General features: G+C 33.2%; 2 protein-coding genes, 4 non-coding genes and 1 pseudogene across 6 annotated transcripts; 3 read left to right on the top strand and 4 right to left on the bottom strand.

Annotated features, from left to right (window-relative positions):
• Positions 1–112: 112 nt before the first annotated feature.
• Positions 113–198, top strand: TRNAS-GGA. Its single transcript has one exon. It is a non-coding gene; the product is annotated as a tRNA-Ser (tRNA).
• Positions 199–1,473: 1,275 nt separating this feature from the next.
• TRNAT-UGU lies at positions 1,474–1,546 on the bottom strand. Its single transcript has one exon. It is a non-coding gene; the product is annotated as a tRNA-Thr (tRNA).
• Positions 1,547–3,107: 1,561 nt separating this feature from the next.
• On the top strand, positions 3,108–3,180 carry TRNAF-GAA. Its single transcript has one exon. It is a non-coding gene; the product is annotated as a tRNA-Phe (tRNA).
• A 430-nt stretch (positions 3,181–3,610) lies between these two features.
• Positions 3,611–6,921, bottom strand: LOC125602738 (NAD(P)H-quinone oxidoreductase subunit K, chloroplastic). The gene has a single exon (XM_048774191.1). The coding sequence runs from the start codon at positions 5,058–5,060 to the stop codon at positions 4,383–4,385; it is 678 nt and encodes a 225-aa protein (XP_048630148.1). The 5' UTR covers positions 5,061–6,921; the 3' UTR covers positions 3,611–4,382.
• Positions 6,922–7,160: 239 nt separating this feature from the next.
• On the bottom strand, positions 7,161–9,550 carry LOC125602740 (ATP synthase subunit beta, chloroplastic-like). Its single transcript, XM_048774192.1, has 2 exons — positions 7,617–9,550; positions 7,161–7,551 (listed from the first exon to the last, which is right to left on the bottom strand). Exons 1-2 carry the CDS (start codon positions 9,094–9,096, stop codon positions 7,205–7,207), a joined length of 1,827 nt encoding a protein of 608 aa, XP_048630149.1. The 5' UTR covers positions 9,097–9,550; the 3' UTR covers positions 7,161–7,204.
• A 10,244-nt stretch (positions 9,551–19,794) lies between these two features.
• On the bottom strand, positions 19,795–19,868 carry TRNAW-CCA. Its single transcript has one exon. It is a non-coding gene; the product is annotated as a tRNA-Trp (tRNA).
• A 5,466-nt stretch (positions 19,869–25,334) lies between these two features.
• LOC125602737 lies at positions 25,335–27,468 on the top strand (annotated as a pseudogene).
• Positions 27,469–27,500: the final 32 nt, after the last annotated feature.

Raw genomic sequence — 27,500 nt, 5'->3', positions numbered from 1 at the left:
CCTTCAAACACTCGACAAAAAGAGACTTGACTGAGTACCTGATCAGGGTTAACCATTTCTTGAGAAAAATGCTATTCACCCAGGTACTTCAGCATAATCCTGAGTCGGAGAGAGAGAGATGGCCGAGTGGTTGAAGGCGTAACATTGGAACTGTTATGTAGACTTTGTTTACCGAGGGTTCGAATCCCTCTCTTTCCGTACTTTCAACTAAATAACCAATCTTACGTGATTGACCACAACGTATCAAATCAAATAAAAAAAATAGATATAAAATCTACATTTCTTTGCTATGGAAAATGCTGGGAAGAGCAAACAAGGGATCCAAACCTCCCTACCAATCTATGATACATGAATAGGAAAAAGATTCCCCGACAAAATCCCTTACCTTGTCCCTTTTTAGTTTTAATCAAAAAAGCGGGCAAAGGGGAGTTGTCCGAACTCTTGTTTTTAGTGATTTTTTTTTACTTCACTTAGGTTTTTTAAGTCTGGCGAGAGTAATATTCTACGACAAGCAATTCATTTATTTTCAAACCGACGCATTTCCTATCTATTATTTGATTGACTAACCCTTCATATTGGAATGTGTGAAGAGTCAGATGGTTTGGCAATTCCTCGGGGGCAGATGACTCAAGAAGATTTTGAACCAAAGTTCTAGAGTTTTGTTCATCCTTCACTGTAATAATATCTCGGGGTTTGCATCGATAACTTGGTATATCAACTATACGACCATTAACTAAAATATGCCCATGGTTAACTAATTGGCGCGCTTGAGGAATAGTCAAAGCCATACCCAACCGAAAAAGGATGTTATCCAAACGCATTTCAAGTAATTGTAATAAAACTTGACCCGTTGACCCCTTAGCTTTTCCGGCGATACGAACATATTTAAGTAATTGGCGTTCTGTAAGACCATAATGAAAACGCAATTTTTGTTTTTCTTCTAAACGAATACGATATTGAGATTTTTTTCCGGAGCGTGATTGGTTTCTAAGATCGCTTCCTGCCCTAGGCCTTTTACTAGTTAGTCCCGGTAAAGCCCCCAGACGGCGTATTTTTTTAAAACGAGGCCCTCGGTAACGTGACATAAAGACTCCTTTTTTTATTGAAATTGTACAAAAACTAAACAAAATTAAAACTGAACTAAATGATAATGATAAATAACGTAAAATCCACTCCAATAAACTATTGGAATACAAAGAGTCAGAAGATATATTCTCTCAATATACAGATTTTTTTTATTGTATATACAATATATATAAATCAATAAATCACAAAAATTTTCCTTTATTTTCTTCATTTATTTTGCCAAGATCTAACCCTTTTACCCCAATATATATTCCTATATGGAAGTTTATATGACATAATATAAATGGCGTGGTAACTCTTGGAAAAAGGTGAAAGAAGTCTTTTCAATCTTATTTTTTTTTGAAAGTACATTAAAAATCATGTAAAAAAAATGAAAAACTATGTAAAAGCCGGCTATCGGAATCGAACCGATGACCATCGCATTACAAATGCGATGCTCTAACCTCTGAGCTAAGCGGGCTCAACTAAAATAGTGTATACAAATTCACTAAACTACTAGATCGTATTAATTAACTATTCTATTCATATTTTTCCTTATCTATTTAGAATTCATCATATTTTCGATATTCTAGAACAGAATATAGCTCAAATAAATAGTGACTATCATTAAATAAATAAAACAAAACCTTAATGAATTAATATAATATAGCAATATATCGACTTTCTAATTTTGATTTCATGAGTTTCTAAATAAGAAAATTTTAATTAGACCGGAAAGCTTTTTTTTTAAAGTTAAATGATATCTGATTTGAAATTCTTGGTTTTTTTGTTCTAACCTCATGCAATTATTATTATTTGATACTTTTTCTCTTTTTATATTCTTTATTATTTTATAGAATTAAATTATTAGAATGAATATTCGAATATTCATTTCGAATATACTTTTTTAGAATTATTCGAATTTCAAATCTACGAAGTAGACTTATAATCTTTTTACATTGCACATTGTAGAATTCTAAGTTTCAATAATGATCATAAATTTCTTTTCATGGAAGTAAAAAAAACGAATCGACCGTTCGACTATTTCTTAAAATTGAAGACAACGATGAGAAAAGGAAGAACATATATATGTTCTCTAATATATAACCATATTGAATTGCAAATACAAAAATGATAGAATCTTTGTTGATTAAACTAAATCAATATGGATGGGGCTAAAAAAAATGCAAGAAGATACCAAAGAAATAAAATAAGTATCTGTATGTAATGAATTCCAAGGTTTCGTCATAAGAAAAAGTGGAAAGACATCATAATGAGATCCTAATCTCAAAGCAAAAAGGGGGATATGGCGGAATTGGTAGACGCTACGGACTTAATTGGATTGAGCCTTGGTATGGAAACCTACTAAGTGATAACTTTCAAATTCAGAGAAACCCTGGAATTAACAATGGGCAATCCTGAGCCAAATCCTGGGTTACGCGAACAAACCAGAGTTTAGAAAGCGGGATAGGTGCAGAGACTCAATGGAAGCTGTTCTAACAAATGGAGTTCAATCCCTTGTGTTGAATCAAACGATTCACTTCATAGTCTGATAGATCCTTGGTGGAACTTATTAATCGGACGAGAATAAAGATAGAGTCCCATTCTACATGTCAATACTGACAACAATGAAATTTATAGTAAGATGAAAATCCGTTGACTTTTAAAATCGTGAGGGTTCAAGTCCCTCTATCCCCAACCCTACTCCCTAAAAAAGTCTGTTTGACACCTTACCCTTTTTTTAGTTATTCAAGAATTCATTGATCTTTTTTCATTCATCCGACACTTTTACAAACTCGAATTTCTTTTCTTATTATATACAAGTCTTGTGGGATATATCATACATATACAAATGAGAAAGAACTATCGATTTGAATTATTTCGAATCTAAATAATTTTTCATTCTAAAACTTAGAAAGTCTTCTTTTCGAAGATCCAATAAATTCCCGGTCCAAAACTTTTTTCATTTACTACTTTTGCGTTTCTTTTAATTGACATAGACCTAAGTCATCTCATAAAATGAGAATGATACTTCGGTAATGGCCGGGATAGCTCAGTTGGTAGAGCAGAGGACTGAAAATCCTCGTGTCACCAGTTCAAATCTGGTTCTTGGCATAGGATTGATTAATTTTGATAAGTTTATAGTCTTCAAATTAAACGTATCTTTAGTAAAAAAAGTGCAATAATCCTTTATCCCCCTCTCTTTTTTGTTCATGTTGTGGATCCATCCGTTCAAAAAAAATGTATAAGACTTTATACCTAATACATATTCGAAAGGAAAGTTCTGGTTGAAAGAATAAAAAAAAGTAAAAAAAAAAAGATCTATATCTATCTATCTATATCTATCTATAGTATCTATCGTTGAAGGGCAGAAATACCCCCAAGATTCATTAGATTAGATACAATAGAAATAGAATTTTAACCCCCCCATTTATTGTATTGCTTTCCAATCTTATTTATTCATTCCCAGTTATGTGACTAAAGTTGACTAAGTTATGTGCGCGATACAAAGTTCATAATGCAGAACTCTTTTTTTTTTTTTTAGTTCATCCTATTGGCTCGGCTTTTAGGAAAAAAGTATCTTTCAAATTGGAGATTAAGCTATCTATAATAATATGAATAAGACCTTAATTCTTCTGTTTGTTTGATCTAAAAACGACTCGAATTCAAAATATTCCGCGAAGGTCCGTAGTTGTAGAAACTAAGACTCATTTTTATCATTCAAATTTTTTATCATTCAATAAGCATCTTGTATTTCATAAAAATTGGGGGCAATATAATCCTTACGTAAAGGCCACCCTATCCAACTTTCGGGCATTAAGATCCGTTTCAGCCGCGGATGGCTATCATAAGTGATTCCTAACATATCATAAGATTCCCGTTCTTGAAAATCCGTACTTTTCCAAACCCAGAAAACAGATGGAATTCTGGGATTACTCCTGTGAGTAAATACTTTTATGCAAACTTCTTCCGCTTGATTGACACCATATTCTATTCTCGTAAGATGATACACACTGGCTAAGAGGCCACCTGGTGCCACATCATAGGCACATTGGGAACGTAAATAATTGTAACCATATACATATAAAATTACAGCAATAGAATGCCAATCTTCGGGCTTTATTTGTAAAGTCTCTATTCCTTGGTAATCGAAGCCCAACGATCTATGAACCAGCCCGCGTTTGGCTAGCCAAACGGACAAAGTGCCCTGCATCTTTTTTATTTCCCCCACACCTTTTTTATATAAATTTAAGTATTTCACATTTACCATGAGTTCTAATTTATGAAGATTTTTTTCTTATTCTCTCAAATCCTCCCTAATTCACTAATTCGTGGGAAGATACTGGGCTTTTGTATTTAAAAAATGTTTCAGTAGAGATCTCTGAAGTAGATGATGGTGGATAGAGTAATTCTTGATCATAATTTCCAGTCTGTGTACTGCGTACAACAAAAAACTTGTGATTGGTAGTAAAACACCGATTACCCCGTTGAGGTCTAATTCGATCCTTATAGATTTCTCTAGCTATTTTCTTACGAAGCTTTGTTATAGCGTCTATAACAGCCTCTGGTTTAGGTGGACAACCCGGCAAATAGACATCTACAGGAATTAGCTTATCAACCCCTCGAACAGTACTATAAGAATCGGTACTGAACATCCCCCCTGTAATTGTACACGCTCCCATAGCAATAACATACTTTGGTTCAGGCATTTGTTCATATAATCTCACTAAAGAAGGAGCCATTTTCATTGTTACTGTACCTGCTGTTAAAATAAGGTCCGCCTGTCTAGGACTTGATCTTGGTACTAGCCCATAACGATCAAAGTCAAATCGGGAGCCTATTAATGAGGCAAATTCAATAAAACAACAACTGGTACCATAAAGAAGCGGCCATAGGCTGGAAAGTCTTGACCAATTTGAAAGATCATTTAACGTAGTTGAAATAACTGAGTTTTTTGTTGTTCGATCAAGTACGGGAAACTTAATGGAATTCATAATTGTTTCAATGGTTTTTTTTTACTTTTTTTTTATTGTTATTGTACAAGTATTCAGGAAACGAACTAAGACCATTCCAACGCTCCTTTTCGCCATGCATAAACTAAACCAAGAATTAGGATAAGCACGAAAATGAAAGCTTCTATAAAAGCGGATACCCCTAGTACATCGAAACTCATTGCCCACGGATACAGAAAAACGGTTTCAACATCAAAAACAACAAAAACTAGAGCAAACATATAATAACGGATTCTAAATTGTAACCAAGCATCCCCGATCGGTTCTATACCTGATTCATAACTAGAAAGTTTCTCCGGCCCCTTCGTAATTGGAGATAAAACCCCGGAAATTAGAAATGCCAAAACAGGAATAGCACTTGATATTATTAAAAATGCCCAGAAAATATCATATTCGTAAAGCAGAAACATAGACGAACTCCTATGAATGTGGAAAAAATACCCGCTTAGTCAATTCCAATCGGAGTGGATTGGGCAAGGTATATATAACTCTTGCGTCAAAACAAAAATTCAGGTTAATCGAATCATTTATTTTCGTTTGGTTGCTGTGGTAGACGTCTCCTTTTAAGATTTATTGATTGTAATCTTATTTTCAGTACACTTATTACTTAATATTTCCATGTTTCTATTACTAATAGTTTCTCATATTAATAATATAATATTAATATGATTAATAACTAGTAATTTTTTTTATTTCTGTTTCTTAAATTTGCTTTATGTTTTATTTAAAAATAAAACAAATTGATAAAAATATCTTCGTTTTTAAAATTATGACGTATCAAAAAATCCACTTACGACTATGAAAATGAATGAATAAAAAACGTTTATTCTAAATTATAAGTATCTATCTAGATATATCTATAGATAGTGATTGGATCCACTGAAATCAAATGAAATCAAATTTGGTTTTCCGTTTTATTCTGAACGACCCCCAGGACTTATGGTTTAGGGTCTGGGAGTTTTTTTTATGAACCAACAAATTGAAAGTAACCAGTTAGAAATAAAGAATACAATAAAAAGTCAAAAATTATCCAATTATTTGGATTTGAATGTCATTTATTAGAATAAATTTATTAGTTAGGGCTATACGGATTCGAACCGTAGACCTGCTCGGTAAAAGAGCTCGAACTTATTATTATCAAAATGATTCGAACTCTTTCAAAGACCCAACATGCATTTTTTTTGCATTGGGCTCTTTCATTAACTGATAGAAAGATCAGTTAGTCTACCATATTTTTTCTTAAAAAAAAAAGATAAGAAATGGTTCCAAGTACTCTGATTGATTATTTTTTAATTCTAATACAATACAGAATAACTACCAAAGTGTTTCAAAGAAGGGTTCTCTTGACGTAGGTTTGCTTTTGGTCTAGATCAACTTAAGTTAAATATAGTCTCTAACATCCTGATTAAAAAATCAAATATGAAACTTGCTACACCTTAAGGTTCATAGGACGAAAAGATCATTTTTGAGTTCCTTATACTCATTCTGCCTAGCATTAAGTAGACTGGGTATTCACCCTATCAATATCTCAAATCAATGATGGGTTCTATTAATTCCCTACCGAAATGGGGTACTTTAATAGGACCTAATGTCAGGCTATTGTTCTCCTCTTTTTCCTAAAAAAAAGTCATGGAGTAAGACATCGATTTATTAATAAGATCAATCAATTGGTTTGATTGCGTGATGGACTCCTCTGAAAAACTTTGGCGCACGTGTAAACGAGGTGCTCTACCTAACTGAGCTATAGCCCTTGTGTTTATGATCCACATTTTATCTTATCTTATCATGTAGATAATTTCTTGTCAAGATTAATATTATATGATCGAACATTATATCTCTTTCATCTCGTTGTTTATTGGTATTGCTTAGAAATAATATTGGATTTATAATCCTATCGATGTGATAAGTATCCCCGTGCCTTCTCTTTACGATGATAAATAACCTACTTAACTCAGTGGTTAGAGTATTGCTTTCATACGGCAGGAGTCATTGGTTCAAATCCAATAGTAGGTATAACTTATTAGACACCATGATCAATGGTGTCTAATAAGTTTTTGTAGCCAGCTTTTTTTTTTTTTTTTCTCGCTTTTGGATCCTATTTTTTTATACGTCAGCTAGTTACAAAATCAAATCGTATTGAGAGCCTCGACGCGTGTCCGAGCTCGTCTGAGAGCTAGATTAGCCTCAATTGTTTGTCTCTTGCCTTCAGCTTTTCTCAAGTTCGCCTCTGCTATTTCAAGAGTTTGCTGAGCTTCTTGTGGATCAATGTCACTATTCTTCTCTGCATCATTTACTAAAATAGTAATTTCATTATTGCCTATTCTAGCAAAACCGCCCATCAGAGCCATTGTTAACCATTGGTTATTAAGGCGTATTTTCAAAATACCTATATCAACAGCTGTGGCAATCGGCGCGTGATTTGGTAATACGCCAATTTGTCCACTATTAGTAGATAAAATGATTTCTTTTACTTCTGAATCCCAAACAATTCGATTCGGAGTCAGTACACAAAGATTTAAGGTCATTTCTTCAATTTACTCTCCATTTCTAAGTTCGTAGCCTTCGCAGTAGCTTCATCGATGTTACCCACTAAGTAAAAGGCCTGTTCAGGAAGAGAATCAAATTCTCCGGAAAGGATCAAATTAAACCCTCTAATTGTTTCCGCTAGCCCAACATATTTTCCCGGAGAACCTGTAAATACTTCTGCTACGAAAAAAGGTTGTGATAAGAAACGCTCAATCTTTCGTGCTCTTGCGACGGTTAAGCGATCCTCTTCGGATAATTCGTCCAACCCCAGGATAGCTATAATGTCCTGAAGCTCCTTGTAACGTTGTAAAGTTTGCTTTACTTGTTGCGCAGTTTCATAATGTTCCTCGCCAACGATTCGAGGTTGTAGCATAGTTGACGTTGAATCTAAAGGATCTACCGCTGGATAGATACCTTTAGCAGCTAATCCTCTTGATAGTACGGTAGTCGCATCTAAATGTGCAAATGTGGTGGCAGGAGCAGGGTCAGTCAAATCGTCTGCAGGTACATAAACTGCTTGAATAGAGGTTATGGACCCTTTTTTCGTAGAAGTAATTCTTTCTTGTAAAGAACCCATTTCGGTACTAAGGGTGGGTTGGTAACCCACAGCAGAAGGCATTCTACCCAATAAAGCGGATACCTCGGATCCTGCTTGTACAAAACGGAAGATATTGTCGATAAATAGAAGTACGTCTTGCTCATTAACATCTCGGAAATATTCTGCCATAGTTAAGGCAGTCAGACCAACTCTCATACGAGCTCCCGGCGGTTCATTCATCTGACCGTAGACTAGGGCTACTTTGGAGTCCGCAAGGTTTAGTTCATTAATGACTCCAGATTCTTTCATTTCCATGTAAAGATCATTTCCTTCACGAGTTCGTTCGCCTACTCCACCAAATACGGATACACCACCATGAGCTTTGGCAATGTTGTTGATCAATTCCATAATTAGTACTGTTTTACCCACGCCAGCCCCACCGAATAGTCCGATTTTTCCCCCACGACGATAAGGGGCCAAAAGATCTACTACTTTAATTCCTGTTTCAAAAATAGATAAGGTTGTATCTAAGTCTATAAAAGCAGGCGCGGATTTATGGATAGGAGATGTTGTGAGAGTATCGACAGGACCTAAATTATCAACAGGTTCCCCAAGTACATTGAAAATTCGTCCTAGAGTCGCTCCGCCGACTGGAACACTTAGAGGATTTCCCATATCAACCACGTCCATCCCTCTCTTTAAACCCTCGGTCGCGCTCATAGCTACAGCTCTAACTCGGTTGTTTCCTAATAATTGCTGTACTTCACAAGTCACATTAATTTCTTGACCAAGCGTATCTCGACCCTTAACCACCAGAGCATTGTAAATATTAGGCATCTTGCCCGGGGGAAAGGCTACATCCAGTACCGGACCAATGATTTGGGCAATACGTCCCAGGTTGTTTTTTTCACGTATTGAAACCGCTGGATCCGAAGTAGTAGGATTTATTCTCATAATAAAAAATATGTTCAATTTTGTTGCGAAATTTTTCGAATACAGAAAAAATCTTCGATAGTAAATTCATTGGTTAATTCAATAATAAATGGGAGTAAGCACTCGATTTCATTGGTACCACCCAAGCGAATATGCAATTCAATTTTTTACTTAATTAAATTTCAATGAAGGAATAGTCGTTTTCAAGCTCAACTAACCAAAACCTAGTTTTAAAATAAAAAATATATGAATAAAAAAAATTTTTGTGGAAAGTCTTTGATTTATTTGTCATAATAGGCAAGACTTTGTTTTATCTAGCCAATTCCGAAATGGAACTCTATTTATGATTCATTATTTCGATCTCATTAGCCTTTTTTTTTTCATATTTTCATTTTAGCATATCCGGTTATGCGTCCCATCGATATCAACCCCCCCTTGTTTTTCATTTTCATGGATGAATTCCGCATATTGTCATATCTAGGATTTACATATACAACATATATTACTGTCAAGAGTGATTTTATGAGATGATTCCGTACTACAATTTGGTGGCGGAACTTTAGGCCACCCTTGGGGAAATGCACCGGGTGCCGTAGCTAACCGAGTAGCTCTAGAAGCATGTGTACAAGCTCGTAATGAGGGACGTGATCTTGCAGTCGAGGGTAATGAAATTATCCGTGAGGCTTGCAAATGGAGTCCTGAACTAGCTGCTGCTTGTGAAGTATGGAAGGAGATCACATTTAACTTCCCAACCATCGATAAATTAGATGGCCAAGACTAGAAATTAGATTAGTAATTCACGTCCGTTTTATTAGTTTAATTGCAATTAAACTCGGCTCAATCCTTTTAGTAAAAAAAAGATTGAGCCGAGTTTATCTAGTGTATATACTGTTTTTGATAGATACATACTTAATCTAGATATACAAAATCTGAAAAAAAAAGAAGATTAAACACAACTACACTTTTGTATTGTAGTGTCCACAAGAAATTCTATACGAAATATGGATTCTTAGGATTTTTTTATTCTTTTTTTAAGTTTCGTGTCAGGGCTTGAACCAAGTATCCCCACTTCTTCTACCCATTCTGCATGTTGTCCTTTTCTTTTCATTCCGTATTGGAATAAAAACTTTTTTTTTATATTAGTATACGAGATTTTACTAAAAAAGTTCTTCATATCGCTTATATTCATAAGCGAAGAACAAATATTTCTTTTTTTTAATGAGAATTTTACACAATATAAGAAAATCCTTATTTTCATTTAGAATTGAAATTTATTAATTTCAATTGCTTTTACTTAATAATCTTAGCAATTAGCAATTGCATTGACATGCTTTGCTTACTCTGAATAGAAAATGAACTATTCAAATTTTTTTTTTGCATTTTTCAATTTTTTCATTGAATGACTATTCATCTATTGTTATTTTATTTTCATGTAAATAGAGGCCAGAAGCTCTATGGAAAAATCGTGGTTCAATTTGATGTTTTCTAAGGGAGAATTGGAATACAGAGGCGAGCTAAGTAAAGCAATGGATAGTTTTGCTCCTATTGAAAAGACTACTATAAGTAAAGACCGGTTTATATATGATATGGATAAAAACTTTTATGGTTGGGGTGAGCGTTCTAGTTATTACAATAATGTTGATCTTTTAGTTAACTCCAAGGACATTCGGAATTTCATATCGGATGACACCTTTTTTGTTAGGGATAGTAATAAAAATAGTTATTCTATATATTTTGATATAAAAAAGAAAAAATTTGAGATTAACAATGATTTGAGTGACCTAGAAATTTTTTTTTATAGTTATTGTAGTTCTAGTTATCTGAATAATAGATCTAAAGGTGACAACGATCTGCACTATGATCCTTACATTAAGGATACTAAATATAATTGTAATAATCACATTAATAGTTGCATTGACTCTTATTTTCGTTCTCACATCTGTATTAATAGTCACTTTTTAAGCGATAGTAATAATTCCAATGAAAGTTACATTTATAATTTCATTTGTAGTGAAAGTGGAAGTGGAAAGATTCGTGAAAGCAAAAATGACAAGATAAGAACTAATAGTAATCGTAATAATTTAATGAGTTCTAAGGATTTCGATATAACTAAAAACTACAATCAATTGTGGATTCAATGCGACAATTGTTATGGATTAATGTATAAGAAAGTCGAAATGAATGTTTGTGAAGAATGTGGACATTATTTGAAAATGACCAGTTCAGAGAGAATTGAGCTTTCGATTGATCCGGGTACTTGGAATCCTATGGATGAAGACATGGTCTCTGCGGATCCCATTAAATTTCATTCGAGGGAGGAACCTTATAAAAAGCGTATTGCCTCTGCTCAAAAAAAGACAGGGTTGACTGACGCTATTCAAACAGGTACAGGTCAATTAAACGGTATTCCGGTAGCTCTTGGGGTTATGGATTTTCAGTTTATGGGGGGTAGTATGGGATCCGTAGTAGGCGAAAAAATAACTCGTTTGATCGAGTATGCTACCAATCAATGTTTACCTCTTATTTTAGTGTGTTCTTCCGGAGGAGCACGAATGCAAGAAGGAAGTTTAAGTTTGATGCAAATGGCTAAAATTTCTTCGGTTTTATGTGATTATCAATCAAGTAAAAAGTTATTCTATATATCAATTCTTACATCTCCTACTACCGGTGGGGTGACAGCAAGTTTTGGTATGTTGGGGGATATCATTATTGCCGAACCCTATGCCTATATTGCATTTGCGGGTAAAAGAGTAATTGAACAAACATTGAAAAAAGCCGTGCCTGAAGGTTCACAAGCAGCTGAATCTTTATTACGTAAGGGCTTATTGGATGCAATTGTACCACGTAATCCTTTAAAAGGTGTTGTGAGTGAGTTATTTCAGCTCCATGCTTTTTTTCCTTTGAACAAAAATGAAATCAAATAAAACAGTTAGTTTATCATAATTAAACGAAAACCCTGAAAAATTCATTTTTCTTTAGAATCATTTTTTTATCGATATTCTTGTTTACTACTCAGTAAACCTTTATCAACAAGATAAAAAGTGAATTTTTGCTTTCGGGAAGTTCAAATTCGACTAGAAAAATAAAACAAAGTTTTTTTCCTCTCTTGCTTGCATATGGATAGATAATTCAAATAGAGATATAGATCTATAGAGAGTCTTGCATCGTTTTGCATTTCCCGAAAATTCCCTGTTGGTGGATCAGATTCCAATCAATTTTGTATAAAATTTTAATGGAATAAAATTTTTTCTTTATTAATGACTATTAGAAGACAAAAAGAACAAAAAGAATAATAAATCTAACAGGGAGATTATGATAATACATCTATTTTATTTTGAAAGATTAATAAGTCCATTTATTTAGTTTGGCATTTCTTGTACCTATTTTTTTATTCTATTTCTAGTAGGTTCTATTATTTCTATTAGGTTGTATATTAGTATTCGATATATATTTACTTAAAGATACTTAGTATAATTATATAATATATATAATAGAAATAATAAAACTACAAGATATTCTAAGATATCTTTAGAATTCAGAATATAACAATAACAGGTACAAATATTAAATTGAGGTACCCCATTTTATGACAACTTTCAACAACTTACCCTCTATTTTTGTGCCTTTAGTAGGCCTAGTCTTTCCGGCACTTGCAATGGCTTCTTTATTTCTTCATATTCAAAAAAATAAGATTTTTTAGATCGGATGAGACCGAATCGTATAACTCCCCTTTTTATTTTAAAAACTTCGATTTGATAAGACCCATTTGGTAGAATATTGTATAACACATAGATTCCTACAAACATAACTAAAAAAAGTTTTTATGCATGTGTAAACGTATTATATGGGGTAACTCAATTTGCGCTCTTTTGAAAAAATGGATCATCGTCGGACCGCTGGATGAAATTCAAGTCAATGTATTTATTTGTATGTATATAGTTATAGGGGATCATATAAAGGAAGGAGATTTTATTATTTTAGATATAAACAATTATATAAATTATTCCTAAAGTAAAGGTTCACAACAAAATAGTTATAGTTGATGAGAGTTACTTTGAAAACAAAAAAAGGAAAGTCATATTTTCTCAATTCCAAAAAATTGTATAACTGGATCTAATATATATGAGTTGGCGATCAGAATCTCTATGGATAGAATTTATAACGGGGTCTCGAAAAACAAGTAATTTCTGCTGGGCCTTTATCCTATTTTTAGGTTCATTGGGATTCTTATTGGTTGGAACTTCCAGTTATCTTGGTAAAAATTTTATATCGTTAGTTGCATCTCAGGAAATCCTTTTTTTTCCACAAGGGATTGTGATGTCTTTCTATGGGATCGCGGGTCTCTTTATTAGTTGCTATTTGTGGTGCACTATTTTGTGGAATGTGGGTAGTGGTTATGATCTTTTCGACCGAAAAGAAGGGATAGTACGGATTTTTCGTTGGGGATTTCCTGGAAAAAGCCGTCGCATCTTTTTACGATTCCTTATGAAAGATATTCAGTCGATCAGAATCGAAGTTAAAGAGGGTGTTTCTGCCCGGCGTGTCCTTTATATGGAAATTAGAGGTCAAGGGGCTATTCCTTTAATTCGTACTGATGAGAATTTTACTACACGAGAAATTGAGCAAAAAGCTGCTGAATTGGCTTACTTCTTGCGTGTACCAATTGAAGTATTTTGAAATGAATTCATTTTTAAAGTTTAAAGACTAAATCCTTTGGCAGTAGGAAGAAAAAACGAAAGAATTGCTTTCTTTTTTTTCAATTGAACATTCATCTATTCTTTTATGCTCGTTTTTTTTTATATATTTGATAGAAAAGAAAGGGAGTTTATTCGTCTCGAAAATAGAATCATATTTTTTATTTTAAAAATTCAAAAAAGTTCTTTTAGTATTGATCGAAAAAAGGGGGAATAACATCCTGGAAATACAATTTTTTCTTTATTCAAATTGTAAGTGTATTCTGAGTCTATTTCTGTATTCTTTCTAGATTCAAAGCAAAGACTAAGTATTGAATCAAAAGAAAAAGAGAAAAGGGATTATAGGCTCAATACATTCTATTTGAATTAGAATAGAAACTCATGCTCGATAGAAATAGTAGATCTAATAGAATCCACAAATGCGGTAGGTTCATTAACAATTCACAGATTCAAAATGGCAAAAAAGAAAGCATTCATTCCTTTTTTTTATTTTACATCTATAGTCTTTTTGCCCTGGTTGATCTCTCTCTGCTGTAATAAAAGTTTGAAAACTTGGATTACTAATTGGTGGAATACTAGACAATGCGAAACTTTCTTGAATGATATTCAAGAAAAAAGTGTTCTAGAAAAATTCATACAATTAGAGGAACTATTCCAGCTGGATGAAATGATAAAGGAATACCCAGAAACCGATTTACAACAATTTCGTCTAGGAATCCACAAAGAAACGATCCAATTCATCAAAATACACAATGAGTATCGTATCCATACAATCTTGCACTTCTCGACAAATCTAATATCTTTCGTTATTCTAAGTGGTTATTCCTTTTGGGGTAAGGAAAAGCTTTTTATTCTCAATTCTTGGGTTCAAGAATTCCTATATAATTTAAGTGATACAATTAAAGCTTTTTCGATTCTTTTATTAACTGATTTATGTATCGGATTCCATTCGCCTCACGGTTGGGAACTAATGATTGGTTATATTTACAAAGATTTTGGGTTTGCTCATTATGAGCAAATTTTATCTGGTCTAGTTTCTACCTTTCCAGTCATTCTTGATACAATTTTTAAATATTGGATCTTTCGTTATTTAAATCGTGTATCTCCGTCACTTGTAGTGATTTATCATGCAATAAATGACTAAAAAACGATTCACTGATCCAATTCTACTCTTTCTTACTTTATACATCATAACCAAATCAAAGTCGTATTTACTTTACTCTTTTTTACCCACGAGGGATTCCTTGTATATTTCAAAAAAATTTATTTTTTCAGTAAATGTAAATAGCAGAATTGTGGCTAGGGAAGTATATTATCGACCTACCTAACTTTATTGTAGAAATTTTCGGGATAAACGATTGGACCATGCAAACTAGAAATACCTTTTCTTGGATAAGGGAAGAGATTACTCGCTCCATATCTGTCTCACTCATGATATATATAATAACTTGGGCATCCATTTCAAGTGCATATCCAATTTTTGCCCAGCAGAATTATGAAAATCCACGAGAGGCAACTGGGCGTATTGTATGTGCCAATTGCCATTTAGCTAGTAAGCCCGTGGATATTGAGGTTCCACAAGCGGTACTTCCTGATACTGTATTTGAAGCAGTTGTTAAAATTCCTTATGATATGCAGCTAAAACAAGTTCTAGCTAATGGTAAAAAAGGAGCTTTGAATGTGGGAGCTGTTCTTATTTTACCGGAGGGGTTTGAATTAGCCCCCCCCGATCGTATTTCACCCGAGATGAAAGAAAAGATAGGAAATCTGTCTTTTCAGAATTATCGCCCCAATAAAAAAAATATTCTTGTGATAGGTCCTGTTCCTGGTCAAAAATATAGTGAAATAACCTTTCCTATTCTTGCCCCAGACCCTGCTACTAATAAAGATGTTCACTTCTTAAAATATCCTATATACGTAGGTGGAAATAGGGGAAGGGGTCAGATTTATCCTGATGGTAGCAAAAGTAACAATACAGTTTATAATGCTACGGCAGGAGGGATAATAAGTAAAATTTTACGAAAAGAAAAAGGGGGATACGAAATAACCATAGTGGATGCATCGAATGAACGCCAAGTAATTGATATTATCCCTCGAGGCCTAGAACTTCTTGTTTCAGAGGGCGAATCCATTAAACTCGATCAACCATTAACAAGCAATCCTAATGTGGGTGGGTTTGGTCAGGGGGATGCGGAAATAGTACTTCAAGATCCATTACGTGTCCAAGGCCTTTTGTTCTTCTTAGGATCTGTTGTTTTGGCACAAATCTTTTTGGTTCTTAAAAAGAAACAGTTTGAGAAGGTTCAATTATCCGAAATGAATTTTTAGATCTGTCTATTTCGCCTTATCAAATTCGTAAAAAAGAAAGAACAAAAAAAATTATCAAAAGCCTTTTTGCCTCTCTTTAGACTTTCGATTTCGACCAGGTGTCAGGAATTACTTGTCTGATAGTCCTAATCCTAGTATGTATATTAAGAAGAATTCACTTTACCCCCCTTTTCTTTATTTTTCAATACAAATTTGTATTGAAAAATGGGAGGGGGTGTGATGTAACTCTGTCGTTAGTGACCAATTGAAATTGATAGAATGTATCAATAATCAAGAGTTTTTTTCTAATGTAATTTAGAATGGAAAAATTTGACTAGATACTAAAATAAGGAAAGCAAGCGTAGAAAAAAGGGAACTAGAAATTGGCGAAATAACAAATTTTAGGGACTATAGGGAGTATTACTTGTCTTGCGAGTCTTCGACACAAGAAAAGGAATTTTAGACATCCTTTTCTTGTGTCGATCTTGTCATTCTTAATTGCATTCGTTAAAAAATCCTATTCTTAGTTTACATATATATTACTGTTTCTATATATATAAGGTTTTAATATATCTATATTAATATATATCGTATATATAATTATTAATTAATAGTATTAATAATAGTTACTTTTTGTAGTTTTATTTATTTTCATTTCAAGTTTGATGAAATACTAAAAAAATAAGAAAAAACTTCTATTAGTATAGAGTATAGACAAAATTTTAATGATAGATCTAATGATAAAAAATATTGTGTCAGTCGGGAAAGCAGAAAAATAAAATTAAGTGACCCCCCCCCCTTTTTTTCGATCTTTGAAAGGTTAATAATAAATACTATATGCTCCTAACCTACTAATCTAATTAAGTTCATTTTTCAAAAACACGATAAAAATTGTTCTGATTATTAGCAGTTCAACGGGACCCCCTCGAATCAGACAAAGAAGGAAGAGTTGGGCCCCGTTGAGTTCTTATGTTTTCACGTCTATAACTCAGTTCATCCAATTTCTACAGGGATGAACCTAATCCTGAATATGAACCATAAAAGAAAATACCTATTAAACCGATCACAAGAATACCAGCTACAGTACCTATTACCCAAAGAGGAATCCTTCCAGTAGTATCAGCCATTTATCCTGCTTCCCTCCACATTTCATCGAGTGGTCATGCTAGAAACATAAACAGTCAGAGATAATTATGATATATAATCCATCCGAATGGGATAAGAAAACGAATGGGATAAGAAAATTACTACTCTTTGTTTTTTATTTTATTATTCTACGCTCTTTTCTTAATTTTACTTAATTTTAATTGAAGAAATAATTTGAAAATAAAACAGCAAGTACAAAAATGAGTAATAACCCCCAATAGAGACTGGTACGATTTAATTCAACATTTTGTTCGTTCGGATTTGATTGTGTCATAGCTCTATAAATAATTGAATTCGGTTTATCGTTGGATGAACTGCATTGCTGATATTGACCCCAAAAAAGAAACGGTAGGTACAGCTAGTCCATGAACAGCCAACCAGCGCACTGTAAAAATTGGATAGGTCCTATCTATAGTCATTGGGTCCTCCTAAAAAGATCTACTAAATTCGTCGAGTTGTTCCAAAGAATCAAAACGGCCTGTTATTAATGGAATGCCCTGTCGGCTCTCTGTAAAATACTCGTTTGGACGAGGGCTCCCAAACACATCGTAAGCTAAACCGGTGCTGACGAATAACCAGCCCGCAATGAATAGGGAAGGTATAGTAATGCTATGAATGACCCAGTATCGAATACTGGTAATAATATCAGCAAAAGAACGTTCTCCTGTGCTTCCAGACATACTGAACTCCAGATATTCTTGTAGGGAATCGATTCTGTAAAAGATGAATCAGTAAATTCAAATTCACTGAGATTACATCTTTGTGAGATCGTCAATAAAGTACCAAGGGTATTTTTAGAGTCTACCGAATCAGTATAGCTATCCTTCTTCTGACACAGCAACGCAATTTGAATTAGTATAGAACTGAAGTGTTAGATAATTTATTTCGTTTTTTTTTTTGCTTGTCGATGTATAACCATGTTCCACTTCTTCAAATTCCTGTATCTGTAATCTATAGGGGCTTTGATCCTTTATTTGTTTTGGACTAGAAAATAAACTAAAGATTAGATAAAATGAAAATTCAAGAGGGTGGTTTCTAATTCTAATAATTCATTAAGGAAATTCTCATATTGTCCCAAGTCAATTGAATCCAAAACCCATCAATTTCATTTTTGTTGCATATGCATAATTGTAGAAGATATTTTTTTGTAATGATAATGTGACCCCCCCCCGTTTTTGCTTTTTATTTCATTTTATTTTAAGGAATTAATTTCCAGTAACAAGAAAAGGAAGAATAGTTTTGGATCAATTCAAAAGAACAACAAATAATAAAAAAATAATAATACTAAATCTTTGGAATGCGTGCATTGTTTTGTTGTATTCAATTTAAAGGTTTTTTCTTTCTTTAACTAACTACAAAGATGATGGGTTTTTCACTCTATTTTCTATATAATATCGAAAGAAAAAAACCTAAAACCTAGAAAGGAAACGATAATAGAAATTGCTAATTACAAGTTTTAAAAATCTAGTTAAAATAAATAACTCTTTTTTTGACTGATCTCGTTCTCCGTGTAGGATACTGCTTTTTGGTTTAATTTCATAGATTAAATGAAGAAAACTGCTCTACTATATTAATCTACTTTATTCAAAATTGAATTTATTTCAATTTGAATAAATGTAGAAGGGGGCATATTCTAGGTTCTAAGGTCACTTAAAAAAAAAAGAATCAAACAACTTTTTTAAAAATTTTTACATGTTTATTCAAAAAAAGTTCTATGTTTTAACTGAAGTTATATAATAGAGTTATTTTTTTATGTATTATTTTTTCTTATTAATTTCTTAAAGAGTTTTTCAATGAATCAGTTACGTGAATTCTGAATCCTGAGATGGTGCAGATGCCAAAGACGATGAATTTCGTTTTTTCTTTTTCTCTATTTTTGTTCATACCACCGATAATGCTTGATAACTCACAAATTTTCAATTTAATTTTTTGATTCTTGGAACTAGTATTTGTATCTATCTTTACTTTAAAAAATTTTTTTATTGAAACTTCGGGAAGTACTTTAGAAACATATGTATAAAAAAACATATTTTATTGAGTCCCTTCATGCCTACTATAACTAGTTATTTCGGTTTTCTACTAGCAGCTTTAACTATAACCTCAGTTCTATTTATTGGTCTAAGCAAAATACGACTTATTTGAAATTAATTGAATGAATCTTTTTTGATCAAAAAAGATTTATATGGTATTTCATATGTTCGATAGTTCCTTACCGTGTTAATTACCCAATTTTGGTCATTGAGATTCGTCGGCAATACAGATTAAGAGCTAGGAATAGATAGTACCTCTCTTTTCTCCCTTTCAAAAATGAAAACAAAATAAAATTGAAATGATTGAAGTTTCTTTATTTGGAATCGTCTTAGGTCTAATTCCTATTACTTTGGCTGGATTATTCGTAACTGCTTATTTACAATACAGACGTGGTGATCAGTTGGACTTTTGATTAATTAACATCTCTTTTTTTTGACTGACCTCCTTCTTGCTTTCATATGCGGGAGGTCGAATTCAGATTGCTGCTCAATTATTTGCGAACAGTGGAATTTTGACACAATCTAATAAACAAGAGTGACATCACGCTCTGTAGGATTTGAACCTACGACATTGGGTTTTGGAGACCCACGTTCTACCGAACTGAACTAAGAGCGCTTTTCTTGTTTTTTATAAAAAAACGAAAAGGCTAGAAAGAGGACATTCTTTAACTCGAATCGATTTTGTACGTATATACTATATCATAGTATATCATAAAATTCAGAATTATATGTATGTCCAATTTTATTAAAAAAAGATAAATCTAAAATGGATTCCTCGTTACTGCTCTTCTGAGCAGTAATTAGGTAGGGATGACAGGATTTGAACCCGTGACATTTTGTACCCAAAACAAACGCGCTACCAAGCTGCGCTACATCCCTTTCGATTGGTTTACAGTGTCATTGTAAACAATTCCTATCTTGTTTTCCACATCCTTCTTTTTTTTTGTTTCATATCAGATAACAAACATATATATAAGTATAATTAAAAAAATTACTTTTTTTAGGCAAATCCTATCAATTTCAAATTTACATAAAAAGGCGTTTCCATTTGAAAATGGAATCTATAAGATCGTTCTAGTAGACAATATTTCAATTCTAATTTTGAAAATGGGGGGTTACATATACAAATACAAGAACTTCTTAACTACATGTACATCTATAGTTATATATATTACTATATATATTGTAATACAATAAAGAAGAAAGAAGGAGGATTTCAAATGCGAGATCTAAAAACATATCTTTCCGTAGCACCGGTACTAAGTACTCTATGGTTCGTTTCGTTAGCAGGTTTATTAATAGAGATTAATCGTTTATTTCCAGATGCATTAACATTTCCCTTTTTTTAATTCTAGTTATTAACATCAGAAAGGATAAAAAAATTTAGAGATACGATCAACGATCGGGGAATAACCCCCCCTTTTTTTTCTAATTCTAAAAAAAGAATTAGAAAAAAAAAAGGGGGGCCGAAAGGTCATAAAAACGAGGGTTCAGGATCCAATTAAAAAAAAAGTGTTGCTAGGGAAAGAGTATCCTACGAGATACTTAAAAAAAATACTGTACAAAGATTTGAAATATAGTTTTCAAAAAATCATTATATTACTTATTATTTTCTTTTTATTTAATTACTAATTAATATTCATTGCAACGAAATATTTAAGACATTTTTTTGAGTTAATTAACAGCTTCTATTTTTTTTGTTCTTGTTCTTTATGGACCCTAAAATTAAAATAGAAGATTGGGGGTGAATCATAAATCCAAAGGAGGTTTCATGGCCAAAGGTAAAGATGTTCGAGTAACAATTATTTTGGAATGTACCAGTTGTGTTCGAAATGATATTAAGAAAGAATCGGCTGGAATTTCCAGATATATTACTCAAAAGAATCGGCATAACACTCCTAGTCGATTGGAATTGAGAAAATTCTGTCCCTATTGTTATAAACATACAATTCATGGGGAAATTAAGAAATAGATAAAATTGAGTGCTTGTATGTCAAATTTTATTTTAAGAACAGGAATAATGAGAGTATCTACGTATTATTACATATATATAAATATAAACAAATAAAATAATAGAAAGAAATCAAATCCTATATTCTTAATTCTATATAGAAACTCTATCCTATATAGAAATAGCAATCGTTTTTATTTTGATCCGATCAAAAATAGGATTTTATAGGTAAGGAATAAAAAATTATGAATAAATCTAAGCGACCTTTTACTAAATCCAAGCGATCTTTTCGTCGGCGTTTGCCCCCGATCCAATCGGGGGATCGAATTGATTATAGAAACATGAGTTTAATTAGTCGATTTATTAGTGAACAAGGAAAAATATTATCTAGACGGGTGAATAGAGTAACTTTAAAACAACAACGATTAATTACTATTGCTATAAAACAAGCTCGTATTTTATCTTTGTTACCTTTTCTTAATAATCAGAAACAATTTGAAAGAAGTGAGTCGACCCCTAGAACTACTAGCCTTAGAACCAGAAAAAAATAGACTTATTCTTCAATTGAATAACTAATCTGAAGGAATTAAAAAAGAGGTTAATATTTTGTTCGACAAATCCAATCAAGAATCAAAATTTGATTGTTACGTCTGTTTCTGTCATAAAAAAAAAAAAAAAGAAAAGAATCGTCGAAAAGAAAAAGAATAAGTCTTTTTTTAGCGACTATATACCCTCGTTTTGTTTTGACGACTTTTTTTATAATACTAATTTCTACTCTACCCTCCCCGAGCTTATTCTACTTAAGAACTCTATTTCAAATATTTTAGTGGATTTCTTCCAATCCCCTCATTTTTTGATCTCATTTGAAATCGTATAAAGACAACTCCTATTTAATAGAGCTATTTGTGCAAGTATTTTTCGATTAAGAAGTAATTGCTTCTTGTACAGATTGTGTATGAATCGGTTATAACTATAGAATACCTCCGTTTCGTGAATTACGGCATTTATTCGAGTGATCCATAAACGACGAAAATCTCTTTTTCTTTTACCCCTATCCCGACGAGCCGAAACTAAAGCTCTTATTCTCTGTTGAGTCATAGTTCGTGTAAGTCGTGAATGAGCCCCTTGAAAGCTTGATGCAAATAAACGAAGTTTTGTTCTACGCCTCCGAGCTATATATCCGCGTTTAATTCTAGTCATTGAATAAATCAAACTTTGATGAATAACTAATTCTTTTTTTAGTTTTAGTTATTCTTTTCCCCTTTACTAGTCATTAATAACCAAACGAATTATTCCAATGTATAAAAAAAAATTCCAATGGCTTTTGCTACTCTAACCTTCCCCACCACTATTTTTGGCTAGGTATTTTCCTTTGCTTTGAAAGGATAAATTGCCTTGGTACTTGATATAAAAAAAATAGAATAACTACAAAAAGTAGTAAATAGAAATGGATAAATAGTGGGTTCCTTCGTTTCTATGGTTACTTCTAAAACGGTGAGGTCCTCTCTATACACCGGAGCTCCTTCTTTTAATTAATCAATACTATTGGTAACTTGTACAATTCACATTCTTTGGCTCTACCCCATTAATATTCCAGTAATAGATCTTTCACAATGAGATCCACTTTATACAGTAACGGTATTTTATTTTAAAATTGATTTGGTCATTTACCCTGTTAGTCCGTTTTTTCTTTCAAGAGTGGAATCTTTTTAATAAAAAATGGGATTTCCCCCGCTTAATTGATAACCATTTGTTATCATTGGGGGTTTTCTAAAAAATGGAGTTGATTGGATTTGCACCAATGTAAACCATAAGTTTCAGACACAATAGAAGATATGAATGATCTATCTTTTTGAAATAATGAATCGAGTTCCTCCATTCTATTTTATTAACAGGTACTGATCCTTGATATTTCAAAAAGAATTTCCTTTTTGTGTTTCAGTCTATGATCTAAACGAGTCGCACATACACCCGAGTACATGTTCCTCGTCGCTGAGGGCATCCCCGAAGCGCTGGGGATTTTGTGACATTTCGGATTGGCTGTCTTGTATTTCTAATAAGTTGTTTAATGGTTGGCATACGGAATCATATAAATAATGGGCTGGTTTAGATGGGTTCTAACCGGCTAATTCTGAATTACTTCTCTTCAAGATTCTCTTCAATAAAAAAAATATATTGAAGAGAATATGAAACTAAACCTTTAATCTAAAAAGATATAAAATTAGCAGTGGTAGATTTGCATGAAATCGCTCCTATTTTTATTGAACCGCTACAAGATCAACAATGCCATGAGCTTGGGCTTCTGTTGCTGACATAAAAAATCCCTTTCCATGTCTTCGGATACAACCCATATAGGTTTGCCCGTTCTTTGTACATAAACCCTTGTGATGGTTTCGCGAAGTTTTAGTAGTTCTTCCGCTTCCAAGATAACTTCTCCCGTTTGTGCCTCATAAAACGAACTAGCGGGTTGATGGATCATTACCCTGATGATATAATAGAAAAGCTTTTTCTATTTCGCAGAATGAGGCGAGATAACCAAAAAAACAGAGAAATTTGAATAACCGTACAGGCTTTTTTTGTGCGTTGCATACGGCTCTAGAATGGAATTTACGTTTTTGACCTTTCCTTTCGGCGAAAGAAAACAAAATATAGGTTCTATTATACGCGGATCCATAAATGATCCAATTACCATCCTTCTTTTTTGTTTTGTAGGAGTTAAAAAAATACTATGATGGTTCCGTTGCTTTATATATCATTTTTTTTGATCCGTCTATGATTCAGCAATCCCAAAGTGTCTTTTTTTGTTTTTGTAAATAAGCTTCCGGTGTGAAAACAAAGTTTGTGACGCTGGGATGTGCCCGAATAGGGAAGATATCATTTTAAATACCCCTTTCTTATCCCATACTACTCTTTCAATATATAATCTAATTTTTTAATCTAAAAAATTTCATATCGAATTCGAAGTGCCATGCTATTATTACTTAACTAATTCATATTTCCGAGGGCGAAGGCATAGTATTTTTTCTCTAAAATAAAAAAACTCATTGGCGCCAAGCGTGAGGGAATGCTATACGTTTGGTAATTTCTCCTCCGACTAGGATAAAGGATGCTATTGAAGCGGCCAATCCCATGCATATTGTCTGTACATCGGGTCGCACAAATTGCATAGTATCATAAATAGCCATTCCAGATATTACCCATCCACCAGGAGAGTTTATAAACAAATAAAGATCTTTGGTATCCTTTTCTATACTGAGATATATCATAAGACTAATAAGTTGATTCGAGATTTCGGTATCAACCTCTTGGCCTAAAAAAAACAATCTTTCTCGATAAAGTCGGTTGATTAGGATAAAATTTTATTCCTTAGGAGCCGTACAGGCACCTTTTGATGCATACGGTTCAACAAAAATTGTTAAAAAATCAATGTGTCGATTCCAACCCCCCCTTTTTTTTCAGAGAAGGCTTTTCTTTCTAACTTAATAAGGGAAGGGCTTGCTTCCCTTTTAAAAGTAAAAGAAAAAATAAATAAGTTTTGGCCCCTTTTATTTATTAGATATTATAATCCTAATAATAAAATAATAAAACGATTGATTAGGCCTGTCAGACTAACTTGATTCATTGATATTTTTTTTTCATCGAGATTCAGTTGAAATGGGGATGGTTTTTTCTTGTTCCTGAATGGGCTTCTTCCTTTTTTATTCCGTTTTTTTAGGTTTATGCTCTACTCCGAGTAAAAGGAAAAATTTGCCCGATTTTGATTTGCACATATAGGACAAATGAACCAAATACCGCGTCTTTTTTTTTTTTACTACTCCTTCTTTTTTTTTCAATTCATTTCTTTCACATGTCTTCTGTCAAATAGTCAATAAATTTTTAATTATATTATTTTATTTGATCAACAGTTTTAGATCACCCTGTTTCAATTTTTTGTATTTTTTTTATTTTTTAATAGAATTTTTATCATAATTTTGATATCATATTCATATCATATTAAGTAGTAATTATAAAAAATATTATATATTAATTATCAATTGGATTTTTGCTAAACGGAGCCTGGATACTTAATTTTATTAGTCCGATCACGTAAACCATAAAAAATTTTTGATAATCTAATATCAATCTAAATACTCCCTGCATTTAATTCTAATTTATTTTTTGCGCTTCGCGTTACAAATTTTTGATAATTCAATCAATCTTTTTGAGCGAAACAGAGGATATCTCGATCGAGGGAGAAAATGGGGAAATCCCATATAGCCCAATATATCTGACAAGTCGCACTATATGTCAACCCAAGATGTATCTCCTTCTCCAGGACTTCGAAAAGGTACTTTTGGAACGCCAATAGGCATGAAATGAAAAAAAAAGAGAATGAAGTTCTCTATTTCACTTTGATGTGGAAACGTAAGACTGGGGTTTCATTTTTTTTTATCATATTATCCTTTTTTCCTACTTTATTAATATTAATCATATTTAAATTAATCATATTAATACAGAAGTTGAATAAGCTAAAATAAAATATAAAATAAAAGTAAAGTAAGAGAGAATGAATAAAAATTAAAGGAAACTTTTTACGAACGGGCTTCTGAACAACAATAGCTATCTTGGTTCATATAACATAGGATTCACCCCCATTGCGTATTGGTACTTATCGGATATAGAATAGATCCGCTTCCCTTTTTTCCTATGAATCGAATTGTTCCATTATTACTAACAGAATAGAACAAATATTAATCCTTTCTCCGAAATAATTACCTAAAAAGGGGGGGGTCCGTAACATAGTTTTTTCCAATGCAATAAAGTTACATAGTGTCTATTTTTCATTGATAAAGGGGTATTTCCATGGGTTTGCCTTGGTATCGTGTTCATACTGTTGTATTGAATGATCCCGGTCGTTTGCTTTCGGTTCATATAATGCATACTGCTCTGGTTGCTGGTTGGGCCGGTTCCATGGCTCTATATGAATTAGCTGTTTTTGATCCCTCCGACCCTGTTCTTGATCCAATGTGGAGACAAGGTATGTTCGTTATACCTTTCATGACTCGTTTAGGAATAACCAATTCATGGGGCGGTTGGAATATTACAGGAGGGACTATAACGAATCCGGGTCTTTGGAGTTACGAAGGGGTAGCCGCAGCACATATCGTGTTTTCTGGCTTGTGCTTCTTGGCAGCTATTTGGCATTGGGTATATTGGGATCTAGAAATTTTTTGTGATGAACGTACAGGAAAACTTCTTTGGATTTGCCCAAGATTTTTGGAATTCATTTATTTCTTTCAGGAGTGGCTTGCTTTGGTTTTGGCGCATTTCATGTAACAGGATTATATGGTCCTGGAATATGGGTATCCGACCCTTATGGACTAACCGGAAAGGTCCAACCCGTAAATCCGGCGTGGGGCGTGGAGGGTTTTGACCCTTTTGTTCCGGGAGGAATAGCCTCTCATCATATTGCAGCAGGGACGTTGGGTATATTAGCGGGCTTATTCCATCTTAGTGTTCGTCCGCCTCAACGTCTATACAAAGGATTACGTATGGGAAATATTGAAACCGTCCTTTCCAGTAGTATTGCTGCTGTCTTTTTTGCAGCTTTTATTGTTGCTGGAACTATGTGGTATGGTTCTGCAACTACTCCCATCGAATTATTTGGTCCTACTCGTTATCAATGGGATCAGGGATACTTTCAACAAGAAATATATCGAAGAGTTAGTGCCGGACTAGCTGAAAATCAAAGTGTATCAGAAGCTTGGTCTAAAATTCCTGAAAAATTAGCTTTTTATGATTATATTGGTAATAATCCAGCAAAAGGGGGATTATTCCGAGCGGGTCAATGGACAATGGGGATGGAATAGCTGTTGGATGGTTAGGACACCCGTCTTTAGAAATAAAGAAGGGCGTGAAACTTTTTGTACGCCGTATGCCTACTTTTTTGAAACATTTCCGGTTGTTTTGGTAGACGGAGACGGAATTGTTAGAGCCGACGTCCCGTTTAGAAGGGCAGAATCTAAATATAGTGTCGAACAAGTAGGTGTGTAACTGTTGAGTTTTATGGGGTGAACTCAATGAGTAAGTTATAGTGATCCCCGACTGTGAAAAAATATGCTAGACGGGCTCAATTGGTGAGATTTTTGAATTAGATCGTGCTACTTTGAAATCCGATGGTGTTTTTCGTAGCAGTCCAAGAGGTTGGTTTACTTTTGGGCATGCTTCGTTTGCTCTACTTTTCTTCTTTGGACCATTTGGCATGGTCTAGAACCCTCTTCAGAGATGTTTTTGCTGGTATTTGATCCAGATTTGGAT

This window comes from Brassica napus, unplaced genomic scaffold, assembly GCF_020379485.1.
Source record: "Brassica napus cultivar Da-Ae unplaced genomic scaffold, Da-Ae ScsIHWf_2961;HRSCAF=3747, whole genome shotgun sequence".
In the NCBI taxonomy this organism is placed as follows: domain Eukaryota; kingdom Viridiplantae; phylum Streptophyta; class Magnoliopsida; order Brassicales; family Brassicaceae; genus Brassica; species Brassica napus.
This window is presented reverse-complemented; position numbering and strand designations above follow the sequence as displayed.

Bases quoted from the DNA above. Each gene is read 5' to 3' on its own strand.
- LOC125602740 (XM_048774192.1), bottom strand. From the start codon at position 9,096: ATGAGAATAAATCCTACTACTTCGGATCCAGCGGTTTCAATACGTGAA. The intron at 7,552-7,616 runs GTAAATTGAAGA...TTTGGGATTCAG, and splicing joins TACGAACTTAGAAATGGAGA to AAGTAAAAGAAATCATTTTA.
- LOC125602738 (XM_048774191.1), bottom strand. From the start codon at position 5,060: ATGAATTCCATTAAGTTTCCCGTACTTGATCGAACAACAAAAAACTCA.